A 26873-nucleotide genomic window follows, 5' to 3' on the forward strand; every position below is an offset into this window, starting at 1 on the left:
TCTCGCTCCAATCTACCGGACATTTATTTCAATACTCCGTCCAGTCCCTGCTTCTCATTCTTGAATCAGAAAGCTGGCTGTTCTGAGTGGCGAGGTCACACTTTACCCCGTTAGTTTGCTGCACAAGCCTAATGCACAGAGCCCCGGAGTGCACGCACGGCGCCGGTCCGTAGCCACTCAATTCCCGCACCGCGCCACGCCGCCACCGCCTCGCAGCCTGACTGCCTGTTCCCGAGGGCGCACAGCCGCTTCCGGGAGGTCGTCCACGCTGCTCTCCGGGCCGCCAGTCCCGCCCCGCTTGCAGCCGGCGCGTGCGCGCTTGGTCACTGGAACGCGCCTGGGCGCGCGCGCCGGAGGGGCGGGACCGCGCGGCTCGCAGTTTGTCCCCGCCTCCACCCCGCGGCGTTCGTTGTCGCCCTGGCAACCCGAGAGCGGCAACAGCGGAGGCGCGGGAGTCCGGCGCCGCCTCTCGGCCGCCCCGCTGTAGGCAGCGGCCGCCCGGCCCGCGCTGTCCCCGCCTCCCGGCCCGCCCTCGCGGGCCAGAGTGAGCGACCGCCAGTCCGCGGATATCGGCCGCCGTCCGGGCGCGCGCAGTTAGCGGGCGCGACTATGCCAAGATGGTCCTGCAGGCGCGGAGCAAGCACCGGGACGCGGCTCCCAGGCCGCCCCGGTCGGCCCGCTCGTCGCCGCCGCCAGTGAGCAGGGCATCCGAGGTGGATGCTGGGGAGCTGGGGTCAGAGCGCACGCCGTCGTCGCCGGGGCGCAGGGGCGCGGCGGGCAGGAAGGGGCCCCGCGCAGAGACCGCCACGCTCGCCCCGGACGGCCGCGCGGGCCGCCTGGCGGCCGGGCTGCACTGGGTGCTGGGCCTGTGGCGCGGGCGCGGCCGGACCTGGAGCACGCTGCTGCTAGGTGAGCCAGTTAGCAGCCCTCTCTGACTTTTCCCGGGACGCTCCTGCCTCCTCCCTACTCCTCCCCGCTCCTTCCGGGGCTCAGCTCTACGCATCCTCCGCCCCGCCGTCCGCCCGGGCTTTTAAAAAACATGGCCCCGAGATCAACAGCTGCTCGACTGGCCGCGGGCGGGCTGGTCCGCGCCGAAGAGACCGGCTTCTGCCTGCAGCGACAGTCCACTCTTTGCCCCTGGCTCAGCCGCTACTTCGGAGGATGGTTTGCTTGGTGATGCGAGCGATTCCTGGAGCTCGATATACTCAGGTTTCCTGTCTTAGAAAGTTGCCAAACTTATAATTAAATTTTAGCGTGCTTTTTCCCTTCTTGGCCGCAAACACTGAGGGTGGCACTTTGTGGCTCTGTCACTTTTCAGCCTATGTCAGGTTTTGGATGCTCAAGCTTTAACCTTGCCTGCTGGCATCTCATTGCCTTCTTCCGTGCACCAAATGGATGGGTTGTATCTGTGCCTAAAAGAAAGTTGAGGCATTCACATGTGGACCATGTTCTGGGTTCGTTTTCTGATTGACTTTGTCGGATAAGTCAAGTTTATAGAAGTTGGATTAATAGGCCTAATTTTCCCAAGCCCTTCGCAAAGATTCTGTAATATTTTTGCCATGATGGGATTTAGCTGTTGAATTATGTAGTGATATTTTCTTACTATCCTTTCACTGTTGCTTAATGACCTCTTAGAGTTTGGGGTGCTTGGAGTTTGGGGTTTAGACAGACTATACAGAAAAATCAGCCTTCCTGTTGGGAAAGCCTCTATTGCAGCCATATAGTTTCTGAAAGCCAGTCATGGCTATATGTTTGTGGGGTCAGGAAGGCTGGCATTGTTAGCAGTATTTTCTTTTTAAATAGTTGGGCCAAGATTTGGCAAATCGATTATTTTCATCATGCCTCCCTCCAGCAGTTAGCTTGAGAACCCGGGCAAGTGCACAGGTTAAATTCACCTTGGGGAGGCAGCGTGGTACAGAGGATGAGGTTGAAGGCACTCAGAGCCCAGTACAGAGTGTTGGGTTATGGTTTAACTCTCACTCTGAGGGCCTTTCCTTCTGGGTTCTATGGAGTTATTCCGTGCCCTTCTTACCTAGGGATGTCCTGAAGAGCAGTACCAAAAACTCCGTGGATGATGCATATTTGTGCCCAAAGCACTTAACAGCATCAGTTCCTATGTAAAGCAAATGCATAAACCTGATTTCCGATCCCACGCCAGAATAAATCTCCAGCTTTGGTGAACGGTTAGTATAAACAGCAACTGTAGTAAAGTAGGGGACTACACTGTTTATTTTAGGGAGAGATAAGAATAGATTTTAAAGGATACTGCTCTCTTTCATGTTTTATGGTGCAGTTCCTTTGGGTTTTCTTATATTGGATGGCTTATATTTGGATTTAGTAATGCCCTTGCAGAAACACCGTTTTGTTCAGTGCAGCAGGCCCGTACCTCTCTTGATTTGCTCTTTCTGACATTGTAAGCGGAAGTACAGTGAATGTGGCAGACCACAGTCTTAGGCATACCCTGGATAGAGGTCACCAGGGGTGTGGAGTTGGGGGGGGGGGACACCACAGCCTTTGTCTTCTTGCTTGGCCATCTGCTGCCAGACCACATAGCACCTGGAGAGAAAGAAGACTCTGCTGCTGAGTGATCAGACCTGGTGCCCTTGGTTCAGCTCTGGCCCTGTATCCTCAAGACTGGTATCCATAGTGATATCCTTTGTACCATCTTGTTACCAAAGCCCAGAAAGCCACGGATCCTGCAGAGGGGGATCTAGCAATTTCCATGTCTTTGTAGGCTGCTTCGTTTCCTCCAATTTCATTCTCCAGTGTGGGTGGGAGTTGCATTTCAGGGTGGAACTTTAAAACAACTCCTTGGTCTTTCATGTTGAGAGGTGTTGGTAGTCACTTATCGTTTGAATCGCTTGTGGCTGCTCAACTCTAAAACTACACATTAAGCTGCGACCAAATGGCTTTATTTGTATTTTGTAATACATTTCCTAACTTGGAGTGCTGTTATAGCAGCACATGTTAGAACTGGTTAGAGCTTTTCTTTCAAGTGTCCTGGGCACTGATAAGTCACTTGCCAAGGTAGCCGGTCCCATTGTTGTGCGCGGATGAGCATCTCCTGTTTTAGTATGTATGTATGCTTTTCTTATTTGGTTTCTTATTTGATCAAAGAGGTTCAAAATGTTTATTTTTAGAAGTTTCAGTTCACTTGCTCCCAGCTACTGGAGACAGTGGTGGAGGAAGAACCTTGAAAGTGTTTTTCAAACTTTCCTGACCACAGAAAATAATATACATTTGCCTCCAACCTGCTCCCACCATAGAAAGCTCATCCTCACACACAGATGTATCTGTGTAGATTTTCTGTGCTCAGGCAAGAAGCACTAATAATTGAGCTCTCTTCAGAGGTGAGAACAGGGTTGAGAAACCTACAAAGGCTGTTAAGGCCATGAACAGTGGGGGTGTACTACTGGAGAGGAACGAGGCTTGGCTCTGTCAGAAGGTGTGCTCTGCTGGGCTTGAGGGAGCCCAAGAGGAGTTGCACAGCCTTCGCACACTCCGGTCTCCTGCTTGTAGTGACCTTCCAGGCAGCCTGTAGAGCCGACCTCCTGGGACGGGGGTCAAGTCCCAAGCAGAGGATGGACAGTAACCAGCAAGGTTCCAGCTCCTGCTGCCTTTCAATCCATTCTTTTTCTTTCTCTCTTTCCCTCTGTGCTGGTTAATTTTAACTGTCAGTTGACACTGCTTTGGAATTACCCGGGAAGAGAGTTGCAGGAATTATCTATCTCAGCTTGGCCAGTAGGAGGTTGTCTTCACTGCTGACTGATGGAAGGAGACCCAGGCAATTGTTTGCTGTGCTATTCCATCCCCTAGGCAGTGAGAAAAGAGGAAGGAGGGTGAGAAGAAGCAGGCAAAGATGGATCCGGATGCTGGGTGCTTCTGTTCCCTGCTCCATGGTGAACATGATGCCTTAGGCTTTTAGCTGCCTTCCCCGCAGCAATGGGCTGCAACCTGGGATTTTAAGCCACACGAACCTTTCCCTCTCCTGTGTTGCTTTTTGTCAGGATATTTCACAATAGCAAGAGAAGTGAAACTAGGACTTCTCTGTGGTCTCCTGCCTCTCTTCCCATGCCTGCTTCAAACTTGTTGGGCTTCTGAGCCAAGAATTTAGCTTTTTAACATTTGGTTTAGGGATGTGTAAGATGAGAGATCTGGATTAGAGCTGCGGTTCTTAACCTGAGCTGTGCACTGGAGCTATCTGAATACTTAAAATGAACCACATATTAGAGCACTAAATTGAGTGTCTAGGGGTGTGAATATGGCAGTGGGGAAAGTGCAGTAATGGGTTTTAAATGCTTGTTTGTTTTTGGTGCTGGAAATTGACTTTGGGGCTTCATACATGTTAAGTAAGTCCCGTACCTCTGAGCTTTTGGAAGCAGACCCGCTATCCCTTGGAAATGGAATTTTTATGGCTGAAGTCTCTTGAAACTGTATACCCCAACTTTTATTTATTTTTCACTTAGTTATTATGTGTGTGCACCCGCACACATGCGTGAGTGTGTGTCTCTGTGTATATGTATGTATATAGGTGTGTGTTCCTGTGTGTGTCACAGTGCTTGCATGTCAGGATAACCTGCAGGTATCAGTAACAGTTCTTTGCTACTGTGTGGCTGTCTGGGCTGGAACTCAGGCTGTCTGGCTTCATGGAAGGCATCTTTACCCTCTGAACCTTCTGCTGTACTCTACCCACTTTGTTGAAATAGACACAAGAACTATCCAGTTGCTACAGTTCCCATAATCTTTATTGTTTCTTCAAAATGAGGTCTATGGGTTGCCACTTACCTGATGGGGCCTCATCTTTCTTACACATACCTCTGTCCTGCTCCTTATTAAAAGGAGGAAAAGTTCTGGTAGTTGGAGAGATCTCTGTTTCAGGGTGAAAGTGAGGAAAGTGTGTATTGCACATGTACACAAAACACATAGCAGTCCAGGGCTGTAATGTAAGATGCCATTTGTAAAACTTATTAAAAAGTAACAGGTAATTTGAATAAAAATGGCCCCTTGGGTCTCACATGTTTAAATGATAGCACTGGAGTGGTATGGATCCTTAGGGAGTGGAACTACTTGAGAGGGATTAGGAGGAGTGGCCTTGTTCAAGTAGGTGTGGCCTTGTTGGAGGAAGTATGTCATTGAGGGTTGGGGTTGGAGGTTTCAAAAGCTCAAATCAGGCCCAGTGTCTCTTCCTGCTACCTGTGCATGCAGATGTAGAACTCTCAGCTCCTTCTCTAGCACCTTACCTACCTGTGGGCTACCACACTTCCTGTCATGCTCATGATGGACTAAACTTCCAAGCTGTAAGCCAGCTCCAGTTAAATGCTTTCCTTTATAAGAGTTGCCATGGTCATGGTCATGGTGTCTCTTCACAGCAGTAAAAGTGACTAAGACAGAAGGTTTTGTCACTTTCACACTTCTGGCCTGGTTCCTGTGGCAACTGCAATCGCCTTGAGCTTCATGATGCTTTGGGTGGGACTGGCACGTCTTCAGTGGTGGCAAGCAGAATGCTTCCCAAATACTGGCCAGTGTCACTGTGGAGGAAGCCACCATACTGAAACTATTCTTTCAAAAGTCATGGCTTATGAGAGCCTTTGACTAGCCAGGGACAGGGCGGAAGCCTACAGAGGCAGAGAATTGAATCTGGCTGGCCACTGGGACCTGGGATGGGTCAGCAGGGCTGTGGTGTGGTGTGGTGTGGTGTGGTGTGGTGTGGTGTGGTGAGGTGAGGTGAGGTGTGGTGAGGTATGTGGAATGCTGTGTGGTGTGGTGTGGAGTGCTGTGTGGTGTGGTGTGGTGAAGTGTGTGGTGAGGTTTGGTGTGGTAAGGTTTGGTGTGGTATGGTGTGGTGTGGTGAGGTGTGTAGTGTGGTGTGGTACGGTGAGGTGTGGTGTGGTGTGGTATGGTGTGGTGTGGTAAGGTGTGGTGTGGTGTGGTATGGTGAGGTGTGTGGTGTGGTGAGGTGTGGTGTGGTGAACCACCATTGGAAGCCTGTTGCTACACTCAGAAGCTGTTTCTACTCTCCCTCAGTGTTGTCCATCATTGCCTTATCTTTAAGGCCAGGATAGTAAATGCTTTACTTAGAATAAAAGAGTGAGATGATACATGCCAAATAGTATGTGTGGTTTCTTTATATTCACCATGTGCCAGGTGCATTCTGGGAAAAAGATAGACAACAAAACTGTACAGCCTCCTCCGATGGAACTTAGATTCTGGAAGTAGGAAGACTATGTGACTAGGTGGCTTCACTTTGTAGTAAGGAAGGGCTTCTGTATTGGGGAAAGTGAAGCAAAGATGAAATCCCAAAGCCAGGGGATGCCCATGTTCATAAAGTCAGGAAAAGCCGTGGCAAGACACCCTCCATGTGCCTGGCTTGACCTTTCCAGATGGTGAAGAAGCAGTGGCATCTGTCTCAAGGCTGAGCTGGTGGGAACTGTATAGAGGAGGACTGGGTGCATCTCTCTCCCAAGGGCAGGTGGAAGGACAGGCGGGACAGGTGGGAAACGAAAGAACAGATCTCAGTTACCCTGTCAAGGAGGAAAGGTAGCCTGTGAAGCAGCTCTGGGATGGCGCTGGGTGTATTTCTGTGGCAGTGGAAAGGCCCTAAGGAGTGTTGAGCAAGACAGGGTCGTGTTTACATTGTAATTTCTTTGTGCTAGAAAAGTGGGTTGAGGCAATGCAAAGACATTGCCTCTATCCACCCTAGGTGGGGCTCTGCCAGGCCCACACGAGTTGTTGGCACGAGAGGGCATGGCTGTGGAGATGGTAAGAAGGGGATAGCTTATAGATGGGATCTGGAGGTGGAACTGGTAGAGCTTGGGCATGAGTTGATCTTGGTGTGTGGGAAAGGGAGGGATTGTTTTCTAGGGGAGACAGTGAAGACTGTGCATATGTGGAACAGGACAGGTTTGAGGGTGAAGAGCAAGGATTGTATTCCAGGCACACTGTTCTTCAGGTGTGTGGGATCTCCAGTTGGAAATGCCAGCTGGTGATAAGACTGAAGTTCTGACTGGAATAGACAGTGGTAAGTTTCCAGCTGACAGGCGGTGTTCAGTCAGGTTTATTGACATCATATACTACAAACATCGTATACTGGGGTTAGGGGTATCACTGTGGATGAACTCAATTCACAGTAGACTTGGGCCTAACCATGGCATTGTGTCTGTCATATTTACTAAAAAGGGGATCCGAAGCATATAGGTGCTTAGTACCTTATGCAAAGTCACTCCTGGCATTTTTAAGGCCAAGATTTGAACCCATGCCCCGTGTCTTCTGAGTTCATGTTCTCAATTGCTTTGTAGAGTTTTGTCTAGTGAGCATGCAGCGACTGGACACATGGAGCCCCCCAGGCCTGTTCTGACAAACCAGCAGTTTGTGCAAGGACAAGCTCTTGCTTGTTTCTTCAGAAGTAAGGAAAAGGAATTATATGTAGAGATACCAAGTGAAGAATGGAAAGCAAGCAGGTTAGTGGATGCACTGTAGGAGGAAAGGCTGAGGTGTGCAGCCGAGGGAACATTGGCCCCTCCTGGGCTGATTTTCAGGCAAGAACTTGGGCCCAGCCAAGCAAGCAGCTATGAGGGTATGCTTGTGTTAATTACTGGAATCCAGTTGTCAAAACCAGGGAAAAGATGGAAAGTTGGGGTTTTGAAACCAAGACTCTGCTAGGGACTGAGGGATGCTGGGAGAACCTGGATCAGCCCACTTTGATATGTTAATAGGCATCTCAGCCTTTTGTTTGAGGTCCAGACCTAAACCTGGCCTTTTAGTGATCAATTAAGTTGTCCATCTTCTTTGTTTAGTGCCCTCTTTACACATTTTTGACTTCCTTCTGAATGAGCTGGTGTCTGGTGTGCCTTCTAACACTGGAGCCATCACAAGAGGAATATCTGGACCTCGATTTATAATTGCAACTTTATGTAGAGGTTACTGTTGACATAACAGGATTTGTGTTGGCTCACAGCCCATAAGGATGGAGGTAGTTTAAACGCTCACCAGCTGTAACTTCAGCTGGACCTTAGAGCACAGCGGATGTGTATGTTGACTAGTCGCTATTAGAGTTTGTTGTTGCCTGGGTGGATTTTTAATTTGGGAAGATTTTTGTAATGGATAAAAGTGAGGTTTTAGGTGTAATTTTATAATAATTAAAATAACTATGTGACTGTCCCTCCTCATTCTTGCTCCATGTAGTAATTAATTGTGGCTGTCTACCCAAGTCCTATCATGCCTCTCTGCTCTACTAGTTAAATTTGTGTTTAGAAGACCTTGATTTCTTTTGTTCCTCACTCATCTTTGATGTCTACAGAAATCTCCCAAATTGTGTTATAGTTGAGGACTTTACCCATGAGGGCATCATTCTTGAGTTCCCTGGATGAGGTTTGGGCTTGCAGCCAACTCTTTGTCGGTCCAGAGCTGAAGCTTAGACAATAGCCAAAGGCTGTCAGTGGGGACTAGGACCTCAGATTCCCATTCATTAAATAGAGCAGAGATTTCTCTTGCTCATTCTGAGACTCATTCTGGCTTCTATATCCACAGGTCTATTCACCCCAACTCCATCTTTATTTTGATTTCCTATTTTATTTTGAAAAATAAATATATTCTGAATTTAAGGAAGGATAGCTGGTTGTTTGACAGCGCTATAAAAAAAGATAGTTAGCGGGGCGGTGGTGGTGCATTCCTTTAATCTCAGCACTTGGGAGGCAGAGGCAGGTGGATTTCTGAGTTCGAGGACAGTCTGGTCTGCCAGTTCCAGGACGGCCAGGGCTACACAGAGAAACCCTGTCTCGAAAAGCCAAAAAAAAAAAAAAAAGATAGTTAATAAGTCATGTTTTCTGACTCATTTAATTTAAATGATCAGTAAATCTTATGATACCCATGGGCAGTTTACAATTTGAAGGGGTTTCATTATCTTAACACTAGAAGGCTTTATCAGGGAATAAGCTTGTTAAAAATTACTAAAGACTTTTATCTTTCTGTCTCATCTTCCCCAGTGATCCCTGAGCTTTAGGTGAAGGAATTGGAATTTAGATGGATTGTCCGGTGGTGCTGGGCACCAGGCGTATGGTCACTTGTTATCTGCATCTGCAAGTACTGGCTGTGATTTTCTGTGATGTTTCATTCTGTTGCAAGGAAACATTTTTTTGATGTGTGATGAGAACTGCATTAATACGTGGGTATAAGAATAAATATTTAGAATATAGTTAGGGATTATCCTGTTTTAGTAATAGTAGTTATAGGTTATCCTTCAAGATTTGTGACTTACAGAACAACTTCCCTAGCCCTGGGAAGGTGGTATCAGACATGACTCCCCTTAAGTTGACTGGACCTTAAGTCCAATTAGCTGTTGTTTACCACTAAGGTGTGTGTGCCACTATTGCACCTAGGGATATTGTACCGTGATAGTTATTGTTTTAGTGCAGAGCTGTCATAGTTGAGTAGACTTTTGGTTGTTTTCTTCTCTTGGAAGTTTGCATGGTGCTTTGTGCTTTTTGATATCATGAAAGCTAGTCCTTAGGGGGAAAGCTCTCAGATCAGAAGCAGCTTGGACCCTCCAGTTCCTGCCTGTGTCAGACCCTAACGTCATACACATGCAGATAACTCTATATGAACCAAGACGGTTGTAGTTATATAGTCACCAGCGTGTGTGTGTGTATGTGTGTGTGTGTGTGTGTGTGTGTGTGTATACACACCTGTGCTTGTCTTTGCATCCTGTCCTACATTAAAGAGACCTACATCCTACACTTTCCTCCTGGATTTATCAGGTTTTGGAATTTCCCCCTGCATGATCAGAAGCATATTATTTTGGTTGTATACTTTATTTGTTCTTAAAACATTAAAATACTTTGTGTTTTGCTAATGAAGAGGAAGTTAATATGGAAATTATCAATTCGGGTTACTGTTTGATTAAGAAATATCTGTACAAGGCTAAGACTTTAAAAGGAAGATAGAATTCACTGCCTTTAAAACATGGCTTGTGTTTTGTACATACGTTCATATTTAAAATACGTGAGGGCTGACTTTGTGTGTTTTTCTACTAGAGTCCCAGCCATGCTGTCCGTGGGATGGCAGTGTAGACTTGCTGTGCTTTGTTATGTTCATGTGTTCCCTTAGAACACTTCATTCTTTCTTTGAATCTGTTGTGATTTCTAAGACATTTCTTTCCGTGTTATTTCACTTTTGGCTAATGTGCTCAATATTTTCATCTCTGAACCTGGGGTCAGGGAAACCTGAGCTCTCTTTGTTGGTTTGTTGTACCCTTGCTACATGAGACCTTGGGCCCTTTGGGAAATAAAGCCACTAGTTCTTCATATGGACTCCTAGACCTCTGATGTTAATATTGACCTCTAGACTGTGGGTCCTGTAATTGGCTGCTTGAGGTGCTCACTATCTGCTCAGTGCGAATGTTGGTCATCATCCAATACCAAGGTGAGTTCTGGATCTTACCAGCGGTGGTTTCCATAAATCAGGCTGAGTTTCAAATGCAGCTTTGCTTCTCATTTGGAGACTTAATGTCTCTATTACTAAACTGAGCTCCTGCCTTCTTTTCCTATTAAAAATAGAATGCTTTGTCCAATCCCAAAGAGGGAACAAATGAAAGGCATCAAACCTCTCAAGGCTTTTGAAGTTTTGTGGAACAGGAAGTCCAGTGCTGGTGGTAAGAGCTGAGGATCCTACCTACATCAGCCCTCAACCCTGGAAGCTGAGATAAGCCACGCCCCCTGGAGGCTGAGCTAAGCCCCGCCCCCTGGAGGCTGAGATAAGCCCCGCCCCCACGCTGTACTCTGCAGATGAGACTCAGAGGCTAAGTCTATGATATCTTAGGAAGGACTTTCTTACAAGAAGGGAGTTGATGAATTTAACTCTTTCCCTTTCTGAATCTTCATTAGTGACCTTTTGATTTTGTACTTTCTTTTCCTCATCCCTTTCTGTCACCACCCTCCAGGCCTCCACATTTTACCTGACGGAATTGTCAGCCTGCTCTTCTCACTGGACTTGCTATTATAACTGTACCACTTCTCAAAGTGTGGACTCTGTGAACCACTTGAGGGTTTACTAATGATGTATGGCTTGAGCCCCTCGTGAATGAAGATCTTCTAAGCGCAGGGCCCAAGCATGCAGTGGCGGTGTACTTCTTCCACGGCTGTGCACCGAGGCCACCTAGTGCTGTTGAGGTCTGCTAGGGAATGCCACTGAGCTGTGTCTTCCTCAGGCTTCTTGAAAGGTTGATTGTTGGCAAGGCTATGGCCTGAGATTCTGCACTGTCACCTCACTCCCGGGTAATAAATCCCTGTTGGCCTTCAGGAGACTTACTAAGGGGCACTTCCGTTCTCACAGGAAATCTTGTACAGAGTACTTAACCTTTGCCCCAGTTGTTCTGGGATAATGAACCTTGGTCAATCTGTCAGTCACTTTGCTATTGTTTGTTAAGGTTATCCCATACCTTAGTGTTGAAACACTTCTTCCCCTATTTGGGGCTCTGTTTGAGAGGCTGTGTATTTCTTAGAAGGTGGGTCTAGCTAGAGGAAAATGGGTCATGAAGCTGGGCCTTGAGGTTAGTAGTCCCTGTAGGAGCAGCCAGGCTCCAGTGGGCTGTCTACCTCTAGACTGTGGGACCTGTAATTGGCTGCTTGAGGTGCTCACCGTCTGTCTGGGAAGGACGTCACCCCAAACCATGAGGGAACTTAAATGTTTCTTTTGTGGGTTGCTCCTCATGGCATAGGATCACAGTGATGAGAAAAGGAACTAAGCAGTAAGAAATGCCTAGGATTCCAGATGCATGGGGTGGGGCTTCATGAGCTCCTCCCCCAGCCATGCTGGGATTTTGGCTGGCTGGATCTTGTGAATATCTTGTGCATGCAGTGACAGCCTGAATCTGTGTGTGCAACGGCCTTGCCTTGCCTGGCAAATACTGCTTTCCTTCTGCTGCCTCTGGCTCTTGAGTCAGTCTGACTTCTCTTTGGTAATGATCCCTGAGCTTTGAAGGAAGGGGATATATTAGAGACATCTTAGAGTGGGCCACTCCACAGTCTCTTATTCTCTGCATGTGGGTCTAGGTATTAATAACCATCACCATAAGAAGAATCTTCCCTGCTGAAGGTTGAGAGAAAGTAATTTGTGGATATAAAGATAATTTAAGAGGCATTTTATTACTGTGTTTATTTAGCAGACTAATAGTAGTAGGTTTTCCCCCTAGGGCCTGTGACCTGACTAACCGGATTCTTGGCCCAGTTAATGATACCAGGTGTGAGTGGATCAGACTTTAAATGTGACCTGGAAGTGATGGATTACTCCCGTAACATTTATGCCACTATTTCATCAGTGGCATGCCTTGACAGGGCAGTAATTATTGCAGCTTGTTTGCAGGGTCCACAGCTGGGTAAAGCTGTCGATGCTGTAGCTAACGTGCATAGCATCTTTTAGCACTGTGAAAGCTAGCCACTGGTCAGTACTGGCTTGATGTATCCGTGTCCTCTGTGTGGCACAACATGCCTTTAGTGCTTAGGTCTCACCGTCAGCAGTGCACCCAAGAGCAATGCAATAGACTGTAGTGATTGAGGGTCTGTGGAACTCCACTGAGCATCACCTTGAAGAGGAAACTCATACCAGGCTGTGCCAGACTCCTTCCCACCTCTCCCTGGATTCTTGAGCTGTGTATGGAATATGAGTCAGCATGGGGTCTGTGGAATGTGACTTGGGCTGGAGAAATGGCTGTCAAGAGCTCCAGTAGAACAAAATATCCAGTTGCCTGCTTTCCCACACCGATGGCTGGCTCAGTAAGCCGAGACAAACTTGCACAACAGGCCCTGGATGCTCTGCTTACTGACGTGCGCAAGTCCTGAGGCTTGGCCCTCGGCTGCCTCAAACGCACTGTCTAACTTTCAGGAAGTAAATAGAGAAAAGATTACATCTAGGGGTGTGGCTTAACGAAAGGTTCAGTTTAGTTTACTACAAGGACAGGGTTTGGGTTTAGTTTATAACCTCCCATCAAACTTGGTTAAACACAATAATTTCTAACTCATTTGAACCCCAGCTGTGTAGCAGGCTAACAATTACTGGAGTAAATTCAGGAACTGTTGTTTTCTAAACTCCCTTCTGCAGGGCATTCTGTGTAGCTGGAGTCTAGCTGCAAGGAGACATATAAAGGTTTATTTGAATTGCTTCACCTCCATCCCCCAAGATTGAAAATTGATACAGTGTAACATAGTCAAGAGTTGTAATAGATCTTTCCCAGTCTGGTTTTTGCCCTTTTGTCCTATTGACAGTGTCCTTTGCCTTACAGAAGCTTTGCAATTTTATGAGGTCCCATTTGTCAATTCTTGATCTTAGAGCTTAAGCCATTGGTGTTCTGTTCACAAACTTCCCCCCTGTGCCCATGTGCTCTAGGCTCTTCCCCTCTTTCTCTTTTATTAGATTCAGTGTATCTGGTTTTATGTGGAGGTCCTTGATCCACTTGGACTTGAGCTTTATACAGGGGCATAATAATGGATCAATTTGTATCCTTCTACATGTTGACTGCCAGTTGAACCAGCACCAGTGGTAAAAATACTGTCATTTTTACCACTGGTTGCTTTTAGCTGCTTTCTCAAAGATCAAGTAAGTGACCATAGGTGTGTGGGTTCATTTCTGGGTCTTCAGTTCTGTTCCATTGATCTACCTGCCTGTCACTGTACCAATACCATGCAGTTTTTTTTATCACAAGTACTCTGTAATACAGCTGAAGGTCAGGGATGATAATTTCCCCAGAAGCTCTTTTATTGTTGAGAATTGTTTTTGCTTTCCTGGGTTTTTTGTTATTCCAGATGAATTTGCAAGAAGAAGAATTCTCTATGAAGAATTGAGTTGGAATTTTTATGGGGATTGTGTTTGAAGCTGTAGATTTCTTTTTGGCAAGATAGCCATTTTTACTATATTAATCCTGCCAATCCATGAGCATGGGAGATCTTTCCATCTTCTGAGATCTTCTTCAATTTCGTTCTTCAGAGACTTGAAGTTCTTGTCATACAGATCTTTCTTTCACTTGCTTGGTTAGAGTGACATCAAGGTATTTTATATTATTTATGACTTTTTTGCAGGGTGTCGTTTCCCTAATTTCTTTCTCAGCCCATTTACCCTTTGAGTGTATGAGTTTTATATCTGGCCACTTTGCTGAAGTTGTTTATGAGGATTAGGAGTTCTCTGGTGGAATTTTTTGGGGTCACATAAGTATACATACTATCATATCATCTGCAAATAGTGATATTTTGACTTCTTCCTTTTCAATTTATATCCCTTTGACCTCCTTTTATTGTCTAATTGCTCTGGCTAGGACCTTGAGTACTATATTGAATAGATGTAGAGAGAGTGGGCAGCCTTGTCTAGTCCCTGACTTCAGTGGGATTGCTTTGAATTTTTCTCCATTTAGTTTGATGTTGGCTACTGATTTGCTATATGTTGCTTTTACTATGTTTAGGTAGGGGCCTTGAATTTCTGTTCTTTCCAAGACCTTTAACATGAAAGGATGCTGAATTTTATCAACTGCTTTTTCAGCATCTAATGAAATGACCATGTGTTGTTGTTGGTTTTTTTTTTTTTGAGTTTGTTTATGTAGTGGATTACATTGATGGATTTCTATATATTGAACCATCCCTGCATTCCTGGGATGAAGCCTACTTGATCATGATGAATGAGTGTTTTGATGTGTTCTTGGATTCGGTTGGCAGGAATTGAGTATTTTTGAATTGATATTCATAAGGGAAATTGGTCTGAAGTTCTCTTTCTATGTTGGGTCTTTGTGCGGTTTAGCATAATAATATAAGCATAATTGTGGCTTCATAGAACAAATTGGGTAGTGTTCCTTCTGCTTCCATTTTGTGTAATAGTCTGAAGAGTATTGATATTAGGTCTTCTTTGAAGGCCTGATAGAATTATGCACTAAACCCATTTGGTCCTGGGCTTTTTTGGTTGGGAGACTTTTAATAACTACTGCTATTTCTTTAGGGGTTATTCAACTGTTTATATGGTTTATCTGATCCTGATTCAACTTTGGAACCTGGTATCTGTCTAGAAAATTGTCCATTTAATCAATTTTTTTAAATATAGGTTTTTGTAGTAGGATGTGATGTTTTCTTTGATTTCCTCCATTTCTGTTGTTATATCTCCCCTTTTTAAATTTGATATATTCTTTATTTACATTTCAAATGATTTCCCCTTCTGGTTCCCCACTCCCTAAAAGTCCCATAAGTCCTCCTCCCTCTATATCCCTCTTTTCATTTCTGATTTTGTTCATTTGGATACTGTCTCTGTGCCCTCTGGTTAGTCTGGCTAAGGGTTTGTCTATCTTGTTGATTTTCTCAAAATGGTACCGCATAAAATTGCAAAGCTTCTGTAAGGCAAAGGATACTGTAAGTAGGACAAAATGGCAACTAACAGATGAGGAGAAGATCTTTACCAACCCTACATCCTATATAGGGCTAATATCCAATCAAGTTAGACTCCAGAGAAACAAATAGCCTATTAAAAATGGGGTACAGAGCTAAAGAAAAAGTTCTCAACTGAGGAATCTTGAATGGCTGAGAAGCACCTAAAGAAATGTTCAACATCCTTAATCGTCAGGGAAATGCAAATCAAAACAACCCTGAGATTTCACCTCACACCAGTCAGAATGGCTAAGATAAAAAACTCAGGTGACAGCAGATGCTGGTGATGATGTGGAGAAAGAGGAACACTCCTTCATTTTTGGTAGGATTGCAAGCTGATACAACCTCTCTGGAAATCAGTCTGGAAGTTCCTCAGAAAATTGAACATAGTATTACCTGAGGACCCACCTATACCACTCCTGGGCATATATCCAGAAAATGTGGTACATTTACACTATGGAATACTATTCAGCTATTAAAAACAACGAATTCATGAAACACTTAGGCAAATGGATGGAACTAGAAAATATCATCCTGAGTGAGGTAACCCAAGAACACACATGGTATGCTCTCACTGACAAGTGAATATTAGCGCAAAAGCTCAGAATACCCAAGATGTACTTTATAGACCACATGAAGCTCAAGAAAAAGGAAGAACAAAGTGTGGATACTTTGGTTCTTCTTAGAAGGGGGAGTAAAATACTCATGGGAGGAAATATTGAGACATTGTGGAGCAGAGACTAAAGGAAAGACCGTCCAGGTGACTGTATATAGACACGAGACTCTATCTTGTACACAGTCACCAAACTGGACGCTCTTGTGGATGCCAGGAAGTGCTTGCTGATGGAAGCCTGCTATGGCTGTCTGCTGAGAGGCTCTGCCAGAGCCTGACAAAGACAGGTGGATGATTGGACTGAGTGTGGTGTCCAGATGGAGGAGTTGGAGAAGGGAGTGAAGTAGCTGAGGGGGTTTTCATCCCCATAGGGGGATCAGCAGTAACAACAGGCCAGATCCCCTGAGCTCTTGGGGAGGGACCCATGGCTCTAGCTGACTGTTGTTGGACATCAGTGGGCGAAGTGGCCCTTGGGCCTGAAGGTGTTCAATACCCCAGTGTACGGGAATGCCAGGGCAGGACTGGAAGACATGAGTGGGTTGGTGGGTTGGGGAGCACCCTCACAGAGACAGGGGGGATGGGCTAAATGGGGTTTCTGAAGGGGAGACCTGGAAAGGGGACTTTGAAATGTAAATAAAGAAAATATAAAAAAAAAGTTGTAAGAGCGCAGTGAGGGCCTGATTGAGCCTTGGTGTGGGCAGTGTGGCTGCTCTGAGTCAAAGTGGCAAGGCTTTCAAAACCATCTTAGTGAGGAGTAGGATCCTCTGCGATTGCCTTCCTTGACCTTCTTTGAATTGTTTTTTTATTTGCAGATTTTTAAAAGTATTTTTAAATAATAAAAACTCAGCTACTGAGAACATAAAAAGAACATGCTTATTTAGATGGAGAGATGTAGATTACCTATATTGTTAGACTCACCCTCCATACACACTCCAAATAGAAAAGGCTCATAATTACTGACATAAACTTAGAGAATATCATTTACAATATTCTTTTTTGAAGCCAAGAAAAGTACAGAAATGCTTTTAGAGGTTTGTCACTTTATCTTTATTCCTAAATCACTTGTTCATAAAGCAGGATCTTACTGGAACTTCAAATGATGTACTATGCATCATTTTAAAGAAAGTATCTGCAATTTTTAACTTAAGAATTTTTTTTACTCTGTGTGAGAGCCTGTGTGTATGGATCTCTCTCTCTCTCTCTCTCTCTCTCTCTCTCTCTCTCTCTGTGTGTGTGTGTGTGTGTGTTATGCACCTCTGTGTGTATGTGTATGCACCTGTATGTGGTTGTATACACTTGTGTGTGTGTGTGTGTGTGTGCGCGCGTGTGCACTCATGTGCCTGTATTAATGTGCTTGTACCTGTAGAAGCATGATGAACCATGATGAACCATGGGTATTATTTTTCAGGAGCTGTGCACTTTGTTATAGTGAGGCAAGAGTCTCTGTGTGGCCTGGGACTTGAGGATCAGACTAAACTGGCTGGTCCATGTGCCTAGGGGATCCTCCCTTTTGTCTCTCCAAGACTCGGTTGACCAGTGCTCTTGGCCACCACACTCAGCTTTTCCCATGGATGCTGGGTTGCTTACCAAGTTTGCCAAGCAGATGTTTTTTGGACTGAGCCTGCCCCCAGTCTCTGATAATCAGTTTGTGGTGTCTATAAAGTGTATTTCCTGTATTGAAGGGTCATTGCAATTGTTTAGTTCTTTTCTATTTAAACTAAAGAGGGACTGAGAGTAGGAATTCTTTGTGGACAAGATGGCTGAGAATTCGACACTAATCCTTTCCATCCTCTTCTGTAGAAGCCATACACTTTGTGGATTTTAGGTCAGAAGTCTTAAAGCTAGCCTGTTAATTTGCCCGCTCTATTATATACCATCCGGCAAGCTACTATCTATAGTGTGCCCCAGTTCTTCATGATTGAGACTTACTTATGCCCACCACCATAGGGAAGCTGTAGGGGTTTATTGATTTCCTGCAGGTAAAGCTCATCCAAGGTTCTGGGTAGATATGTAGTAAATGTTTGATGCTCCCGCTAACCTGAACCAAAGAGATTGAGAACTCCTAGGATTTCTTATTGTCCACACTGGTGCTAAAGGAACCTGTTAAAGGCACTGAAGGCATCTGGCATCTCCCATCTTCTCCCAAGAAAGAGATTGTGGTGTTCTAAGAACACAGAAGGTGCACATCTGCTATAATATATAGGGCTACTAGGTCAGTAACCTTCTCTGAGGAGAAGGGGAGGAGGTAGGGAGGGAATGGATTGTAGGGCTGGGAGGAAGTGGGGACTGTGACTGGGATATTAAGTGAATAAATTAAATAAATTAATGAAAAAAAAAAGAACACAAAGGAAGGTGACCTTGACAAATCCTTATTTTCACTACAGAATCGAAGATGAAACTTTTTCAACTAAGAGAAGTCAAACCTAGTATGTTTTTTTCACCAGAATTTTTTAAGGAATTCTAGAAGATATAGGCCAAGTAGAGGATGCTAATGGTAAATGTATAAAACAGAAAAAAATTAGCATTTGCTAATAATACTGTCTAAAATAGAGAATATAAAATTAGCCAAAAATACTATAATCAATAAATTGAAAACAAATGTATCATAAATTAGTCTTCATAAATTATACACCAACAATAATGTATATTAGCATAGAAAATATTTCATGGACATTAGAAAAAATTTAAAATAGGAATAGGGTGAATACTCCTAATCTGAAATCCCAAAGCTCAAAGTTTGAAACATTTTGAGTGTTGACATGTGGGCACAGGCACAAACTAATTACACCCGACCTCAGGATGAGTCTGTCAAAATGCAGGCTTCCTAAAAATATGGTATCAAATTACCTCTGACTGTACAGTATTTCAGAGACATAAATGGATTTGTATTTAGACATTGGTGCCATCCCCAGCTATGTCATTATACAGATATTTCAAAATGTGAAGAAAAATTGGTATTTGAAACATTTCTTGTCCCAAGCCTTGAGGATAAGAGTTTCCCACTTTGGACTACCTGATAGAATTTTTCTCAAGGGTAATTGAATTCTGTGCAACAGAATGTATATACCATGTTTATGAACACAAAGGCTATAGTCAGATGTGTCTCCAGTGATATCTACTTGGGCAGAACATGAAGTGTTCTGAGCTGTGATCTGTATAACTCTTGGCCTTACCCTGAGTCTTTCTTTCTCTGTCTCTTCTTTTCTCCTTCCACTTTTACAGGAGTGGGGCTTCCTGTAAAAATCCAGGCACTAAGGTAGTTTACAAAGGTGGTGGTACTTTATGTATTTCACTCGTAACCATGGCTCACTGGTAATCGTGGCTCTTTCTTCTAAGGTGCCTTTACCTATGGATTCTGCTCCTCCAGGGTCTTTTTGGGAGGCTTCTGATCTAGTGGTTCCTTTATAGTATTGGCAACAATAGGGCCACACATGTGTGAAGGAGTGGATGAAAACTGCAGCTGGATCGTGAGCCGCTCACTCTCTTGCTGCATTGCAGGCATAACCCCAGTGCTTCTTTTGAAGGTTCCTGGTCTCCCAGATGCTAAGCCTAGTTCATCCTCTCCTCCGCCTAGGCTTTGCACGTTTATCTTGGGAGTGTTTATGAGGTCTTTAGCCATCGGGCCCCAAACGTGCTGGATCTTGTCAGAAGTGCTTATCTGTAAGGAGAAAGTCTTTCTTCATGCTAAAATAGTAATATAAATTTCTTTTTCTTTCAGCTTCCTTTGCAGCCTTATTGCACTGGTAAGATGGTTTTTTTTTTCTTTAATGATATGTATTATGTAAATGTTCATAACTTACCAAAGCTATAGCCCATGTATTTAGAGGAATTGCTTCTGTATCATAGGATGGATGTATCTTATTTATACCATAGTCTTCTGAAAGATTAGTTTATTTGATAAATCAGAATCAGGATAGCAAAACTGTTATATGAAGTTATCTATTATTAAAGAAGCTATATTTGATACTCTAATTTGCGTAACATTAATATGTTGTACGTGTTGAATGTTAGATTGATGTTTTTAATCTTCTGGGTGGAGAGATGTATGAATTTTGTGAACCAGGCAGTTTCTGAATGGTACCCAATGGCACATTCAGTATGATCTATATTTTTATAGTACATCACTTAAAATATTGTTATGGTTTATTTTAATGTTAAAATCTAATTGGAATGTGTTTTCTTATGGAGAGGACTTTTAGTAGAATTGTTAAAATCTGGTAGAAAACAAATACAGATACGATGTTGCTTCAGTTTTGTTGCAAAGGGTCTATAATCTGTAGGACGATTCCTTTGCCTTTGAAATAGCTCTCCTGCAGGCCATAGCACTGACGGCCGTGTTGTTGAATGTTTCCAGGAGCCACATAACACATCTCTTTGAAAATGATCGGCATTTTTCTCACCTCTCAACGCTGGAGAGAGAGATGGCTTTCCGCACCGAAATGGTTAGTTCTGTGCGTGTGTGCATGTGTGCATGTGTGCGTGTGTGCGTGTGTGCGTGTGTGCGTGTATGCATGTGTGCATGTGTGTAGTGTGTGTAGTGTTTCATTGTAGTAATTTAGGACTCTAAATGTTTTAAAGCTTTTTTGGCATGAAAAGCTTCAACAGACATTCCCAAAGAAAAGGAGTAGACAGTTCTGCCTCCTTATCTTGTAACTTCAACAACAGACAACACACTCATCCATATGTCCTTACCCTTCTCTGAGAAAGGAAATTAGACTTAACTCTCATGCTACATTTGAAGTTCCCCAAAGGACTTTTTGTGCCTAGCCATTTTTTAGCATCATCAAATAAAAATGTTTGAGTGAGCTGATTGGCACTTGATAGCTGCTGATGTCCTTAACTGAAGATGCAGACTATCTGCACTTAGTTTACCTGCTGTGTCACTAGGTCTTTTCACCTGTAAGGCCCTCTTTCTGTCTTGTTTTTCTGACATTTATCTATTGAGGAGCCATATAGGCCCCCATATATGTACTTACATTTATGTACCTATATACATACAAACATACATACACACACACACATACATACACACATACATACATGTGTATATATATTTATATACACATATATAATATATGTATATATTTTATATATATACCAATTTCTCAACATACATGTAGTATACATAACATACATGTATACATACAACATACATGTAGTGTATATAACATAGTATATATAACATGCATGTATGTTATATAGTCTTGTCTATGGCTATAACTCAGGTTCTCACAATTGTTCCCATCTCCCGTGTTTTCTGAAGACTAATGGAAAATATGGCTACTTTCTGGAAGGAATACCTCCCAGCTGATGTTGGGCCCTTTGTTGTAGTCAAGGTTCACAGAGGGGTCGGTCGCCTTCTCAGATCTTCAGTGTGGGGAGTAGCTTAAGGAGTGGCCTGGCTGAGGCCTTCTTAGAGCCCAGCCATCCGTGTAGCTCACTCATCTCGTTAGAACAGACACTGCCATTGTTATTCTGCATCTGCTGCCTTGTAACTCTGGAAAGAAGTTTCCTGCAACATTGCTTCAATTTCTTTTTTAGGTTTACTAATTAGTAAAAAGACAGGAAAATGATCCATTCTTTTATTTATAGTGTTTTTTTTTTCATAAAAATAAATGGATTCTCTCACATCTAGTGAAAATCAGTAGATTTATTGGCACATATTGTGTAACCTTTGGTGTCTGGAACTGGCCAATGTCTGCCGTTGGCTGTGCTGACCCTCGGTGTGACCTCACTAGTGTTTCCTTGGCATCCAGGTCTTCCTTACTTTGGGGTACTGCCTGGCTTCTCCTACCCAACCGGCAGCAGCCAGTTTCCCAAGGAGCTTCAGTTGTGTTCAGCTATAGCTGGCAGGCAGCCACCAGGACCTCTGCTGCATGTGCTCGTTGCCGCTGCATGGGCCGCTGAGGCCTGGCCTTTCAGTGACCAGAATTAGGAAACTAATTTTTTTAAAAAAATCCTGTAGTCATGAATTTATATTAAAATTTTTAAATTAAAATTTGGGATTTGGTCTATTTTACTTGATATTAAATTTGTTTTAATTATTTACTTAGTAGAATAAAAATGTCAAGCTCCATAGAAATATAACTATTAAATGAATTTTAGGATTTTTTGGAAGTCTGTCTCGATGTTGTGCTGTGTTTCACTTTGAATACCCAGTAGGGCTACTTGGTATTCTCTTCCAATTTAATAAATAATTAATGCATTTTAAAATTTTTGTTACTTAAATATTTAAAGTTGTGTGGTTTTTCTGATTAATGAAATGTTAATATGTCTCTAAAATGAAATACAGAGCAGGTAGAAGCAGTAGTGTGGGGCTTCTGACAGTCCCAGAGTCTAGAAGGCACGGGCCAGCTGCCACTCGGCGAGGCCGGCTGCTGTTTGCTGCCTGTCCGGGTTTCCTTGGCTTATTGCTGCTTTGCTCTTCAGTCTCTGCTTCTGTCCTCTTGGTCCTTCTGTCCTTCAGGGCCATCTTTCCATGCCGTAAGCCTGTGTTCACATTAGAATCACTGGAATCTTCTTCGCTGTTACTACAACTTAATTGTATCATTAAGGACCCTGTTTAAATGAGACCATATTCACTAGTTCTGGCCTACAGGAAAGTGTTAAGAGACCCCGTTACCTGACTACAGTAGGAAGTCTGTCTGAATTCAGGAAGGATTATGTGAGGACTAGCTCAGGCCAGAATCAGACTTTCTCTCTCTGGAGACACCCTGAGTAGTAGGGAGGTCACCGGAGACACCCTGGGTAGTAGGGAGGTCACTGGAGACATCCTGGGTAGTAGGGAGGTCACCGGAGACACCCTGGGTAGTAGGGAGGTCACTGGAGACATCCTGAGTAGTAGGGAGGTCATCGGAGAAACCCTGGGTAGTGGGGAGGTCACCGGAGACATCCTGGGTAGTGGGGAGGTCACTGGAGACATCATGGGTAGTAGGGAGGTCAATGGAGACATCCTGGGTAGTAGGGAGGTCACCGGAGACATCCTGGGCAGTAGGGAGGTCACCAGAGACATCCTGGGTAGTAGGGAGGTCACCGGAGACATCCTGGGTAGTGGGGAGGTCACCGGAGACACCCTGGGTAGTGGGGAGGTCACTGGAGACATCCTGGGTAGTAGGGAGGTCAATGGAGACATCCTGGGTAGTAGGGAGGTCACCGGAGACATCCTGGGTAGTAGGGAGGTCACCGGAGACATCCTGGGTAGTGGGGAGGTCACCGGAGACATCCTGGGTAGTAGGGAGGTCACCGAAGACATCCTGAGTAGTAGGGAGGTCACTGGAGACATCCTGGGTAGTAGGGAGGTCACTGGAGACATCCTGGGTAGCAGGGAGGTCACTGGAGACATCCTGGGTAGTGGGGAGGTCACTGGAGACACCCTGGGTAGTAGGGAGGTCACTGGAGACACCCTGGGTAGTAGGGAGGTCACTGGAGACACCCTGGGTAGTAGGGAGGTCACTGGAGACACCCTGGGTAGTAGGGAGGTCACTGGAGACATCCTGGGTAGCAGGGAGGTCACTGGAGACATCCTGGGTAGCAGGGAGGTCACTGGAGACATCCTGGGTAGTAGGGAGGTCACCGGAGACATCCTGGGTAGTAGGGAGGTCACTGGAGACATCCTGGGTAGCAGGGAGGTCACTGGAGACATCCTGGGTAGTAGGGAGGTCACCGGAGACATCCTGGGTAGTAGGGAGGTCACTGGAGACATCCTGGGTAGCAGGGAGGTCACCGGAGACATCCTGGGTAGTAGGGAGGTCACCGGAGACATCCTTGGTAGTAGGGAGGTCACTGGAGACATCCTGGGTAGTAGGGAGGTCACCGGAGACATCCTGGGTAGTAGGGAGGTCACTGGAGACATCCTGGGTAGTAGGGAGGTCACTGGAGACATCCTGGGTAGTAGGGAGGTCACTGGAGACATCCTGAGTAGTAGGGAGGTCACTGGAGACACCCTGGGTAGTAGGGAGGTCACTGGAGACATCCTGGGTAGTAGGGAGGTCACTGGAGACACCCTGGGTAGTAGGGAGGTCACTGGAGACATCCTGGGTAGTAGGGAGGTCACTGGAGACATCCTGGGTAGTAGGGAGGTCACTGGAGACATCCTGGGTAGTAGGGAGGTCACTGGAGACACCCTGGGTAGTAGGGAGGTCACTGGAGACATCCTGGGTAGTAGGGAGGTCACTGGAGACACCCTGGGTAGTAGGGAGGTCACTGGAGACACCCTGGGTAGTAGGGAGGTCACTGGAGACATCCTGGGCAGTAGGGAGGTCACCAGAGACATCCTGGGTTGTAGGGAGGTCACTGGAGACATCCTGGGTAGCAGGGAGGTCACTGGAGACACCCTGGGTAGTAGGGAGGTCACCGGAGACACCCTGGGTAGTAGGGAGGTCACCGGAGACACCCTGGGTAGCAGGGAGGTCACTGGAGACACCCTGGGTAGTAGGGAGGTCACTGGAGACACCCTGGGTAGTAGGGAGGTCACTGGAGACACCCTGGGTAGCAGGGAGGTCACTGGAGACACCCTGGGTAGTAGGGAGGTCACCGGAGACATCCTGGGTAGTAGGGAGGTCACTGGAGACACCCTGGGTAGTAGGGAGGTCACTGGAGACACCCTGGGTAACAGGGAGGTCACTGGAGACACCCTGGGTAGTAGGGAGGTCACTGGAGACATCCTGGGTAGCAGGGAGGTCACTGGAGACACCCTGGGTAGTAGGGAGGTCACTGGAGACATCCTGGGTAGTAGGGAGGTCACTGGAGACATCCTGGGTAGTAGGGAGGTCACTGGAGACATCCTGGGTAGTAGGGAGGTCACTGGAGACACCCTGGGTAGTAGGGAGGTCACTGGAGACATCCTGGGTAGTAGGGAGGTCACTGGAGACACCCTGGGTAGTAGGGAGGTCACTGGAGACACCCTGGGTAGTAGGGAGGTCACTGGAGACATCCTGGGCAGTAGGGAGGTCACCAGAGACATCCTGTGTAGTAGGGAGGTCACTGGAGACATCCTGGGTAGCAGGGAGGTCACTGGAGACACCCTGGGTAGCAGGGAGGTCACTGGAGACACCCTGGGTAGTAGGGAGGTCACTGGAGACATCCTGGGTAGTAGAGAGGTCACTGGAGACATCCTGGGTAGCAGGGAGGTCATTGGAGACATCCTGGGTAGTAGGGAGGTCACTGGAGACATCCTGGGTAGTAGGGAGGTCACTGGAGACATCCTGGGTAGTAGGGAGGTCACTGGAGACACCCTGGGTAGTAGGGAGGTCACTGGAGACATCCTGGGTAGTAGGGAGGTCACTGGAGACATCCTGGGTAGTAGGGAGGTCACTGGAGACACCCTGGGTAGTAGGGAGGTCACTGGAGACATCCTGGGTAGTAGGGAGGTCACTGGAGACATCCTGGGTAGTAGGGAGGTCACTGGAGACATCCTGGGTAGCAGGGAGGTCACTGGAGACACCCTGGGTAGTAGGGAGGTCACTGGAGACACCCTGGGTAGTAGGGAGTTCACTGGAGACATCCTGGGTAGTAGGGAGGTCACTGGAGACATCCTGGGTAGTAGGGAGGTCACTGGAGACATCCTGGGTAGTAGGGAGGTCACTGGAGACATCCTGGGTAGTAGGGAGGTCACTGGAGACATCCTGGGTAGCAGGGAGGTCACTGGAGACATCCTGGGTAGCAGGGAGGTCACTGGAGACATCCTGGGTAGTAGGGAGGTCACTGGAGACACCCTGGGTAGTAGGGAGGTCACTGGAGACATCCTGGGTAGTGGGGAGGTCACTGGAGACATCCTGGGTAGTAGGGAGGTCACTGGAGACACCCTGGGTAGTAGGGAGGTCACTGGAGACATCCTGGGTAGTAGGGAGGTCACTGGAGACATCCTGGGTAGTAGGGAGGTCACTGGAGACATCCTGGGTAGTAGGGAGGTCACTGGAGACATCCTGGGTAGTAGGGAGGTCACTGGAGACATCCTGGGTAGTAGGGAGGTCACTGGAGACACCCTGGGTAGCAGGGAGGTCACTGGAGACACCCTGGGTAGTAGGGAGGTCACTGGAGACACCCTGGGTAGTGGGGAGGTCACTGGAGACACCCTGGGTAGCAGGGAGGTCACCTTTCTGTGCCCAGAGCTTGGCAGGTGGTCTCACTCTGGTTAAAGTGAAGAGAAGGTGGAATTTTCCCTGTGTGCCTCTGCGTCCCTTACTCCTTAGCCTCTCAGACTCCTGGCTAAGCTTCATGGACTGTCAGGGGACATTGCTTTTGTTTTGTTTATTTATTCACTGGGAAGGAGTCTCCTGTTTTCTTACCTGGTCAGACATTGTAGCTGAGGGTGGCCTTGGACTGCTTGTTCTTCCTGGCTTCACTTTGTGTGTGTGGGGCTTGTGGGGTTGGGTGTGTGTAGAGGCGGGCATCAGACTCAGAGCCTCCTGCGTGCTGGTGCGCTCAGCTAAGTGAGCTACACTGTCAGCCCTGCCGCAGATGTTTCTGTTTCCTGTCATTTCACCTTTGTTACAGTCCTTCTCAAAGTAGCATGTCGGTTCTGAGCATCCCTAGGTCTCTCACAATGTCTCCCTCCAGGCCCAGTGTCAGCTCTTAGGCTGTGCGGCTCTGGGAGAAAATGATCTGTAAACTTACTGTTTAGTAGGAAGGTGTGTAATGTGCAGTCTATTTAAAAACACATTTAGATGTTTAAATGTAAATTTGGAGGAAATAAGACTGATGTCACTTTTGGGTGTGGAATAGACTTCATACATGGCATGTGCTGAACCGCATGCATACATATTTAAATTCTGATACTATTTTTGAAGCTATTTTCCCATTAAATTATTTTAATTATGATGAAATTCTTCTAAAATATACTTTTTGACAACCTAAGAATTTATAAATGATCAGAA

General features: G+C 45.9%; 1 protein-coding gene across 2 annotated transcripts in view; it reads left to right on the forward strand.

Moving 5' to 3' along the window:
- The first annotated feature begins 500 nt into the window (after window positions 1-500).
- The window catches only part of Dpy19l1 (dpy-19 like C-mannosyltransferase 1), a 97730-nt gene continuing 71357 nt past the window's right edge, over window positions 501-26873 (forward strand). For both annotated transcript variants that reach the window (XM_052188795.1, XM_052188796.1), the window contains exons 1-3: window positions 501-909; window positions 19718-19742; window positions 20354-20441. In XM_052188795.1, coding sequence (XP_052044755.1) covers window positions 618-909; window positions 19718-19742; window positions 20354-20441 — 405 coding nt within the window. In that variant the 5' untranslated portion in view covers window positions 501-617. The remainder of the gene's footprint in view (window positions 910-19717; window positions 19743-20353; window positions 20442-26873) is intronic.

This window comes from Apodemus sylvaticus, chromosome 7, assembly GCF_947179515.1.
Source record: "Apodemus sylvaticus chromosome 7, mApoSyl1.1, whole genome shotgun sequence".
Taxonomy (NCBI): domain Eukaryota; kingdom Metazoa; phylum Chordata; class Mammalia; order Rodentia; family Muridae; genus Apodemus; species Apodemus sylvaticus.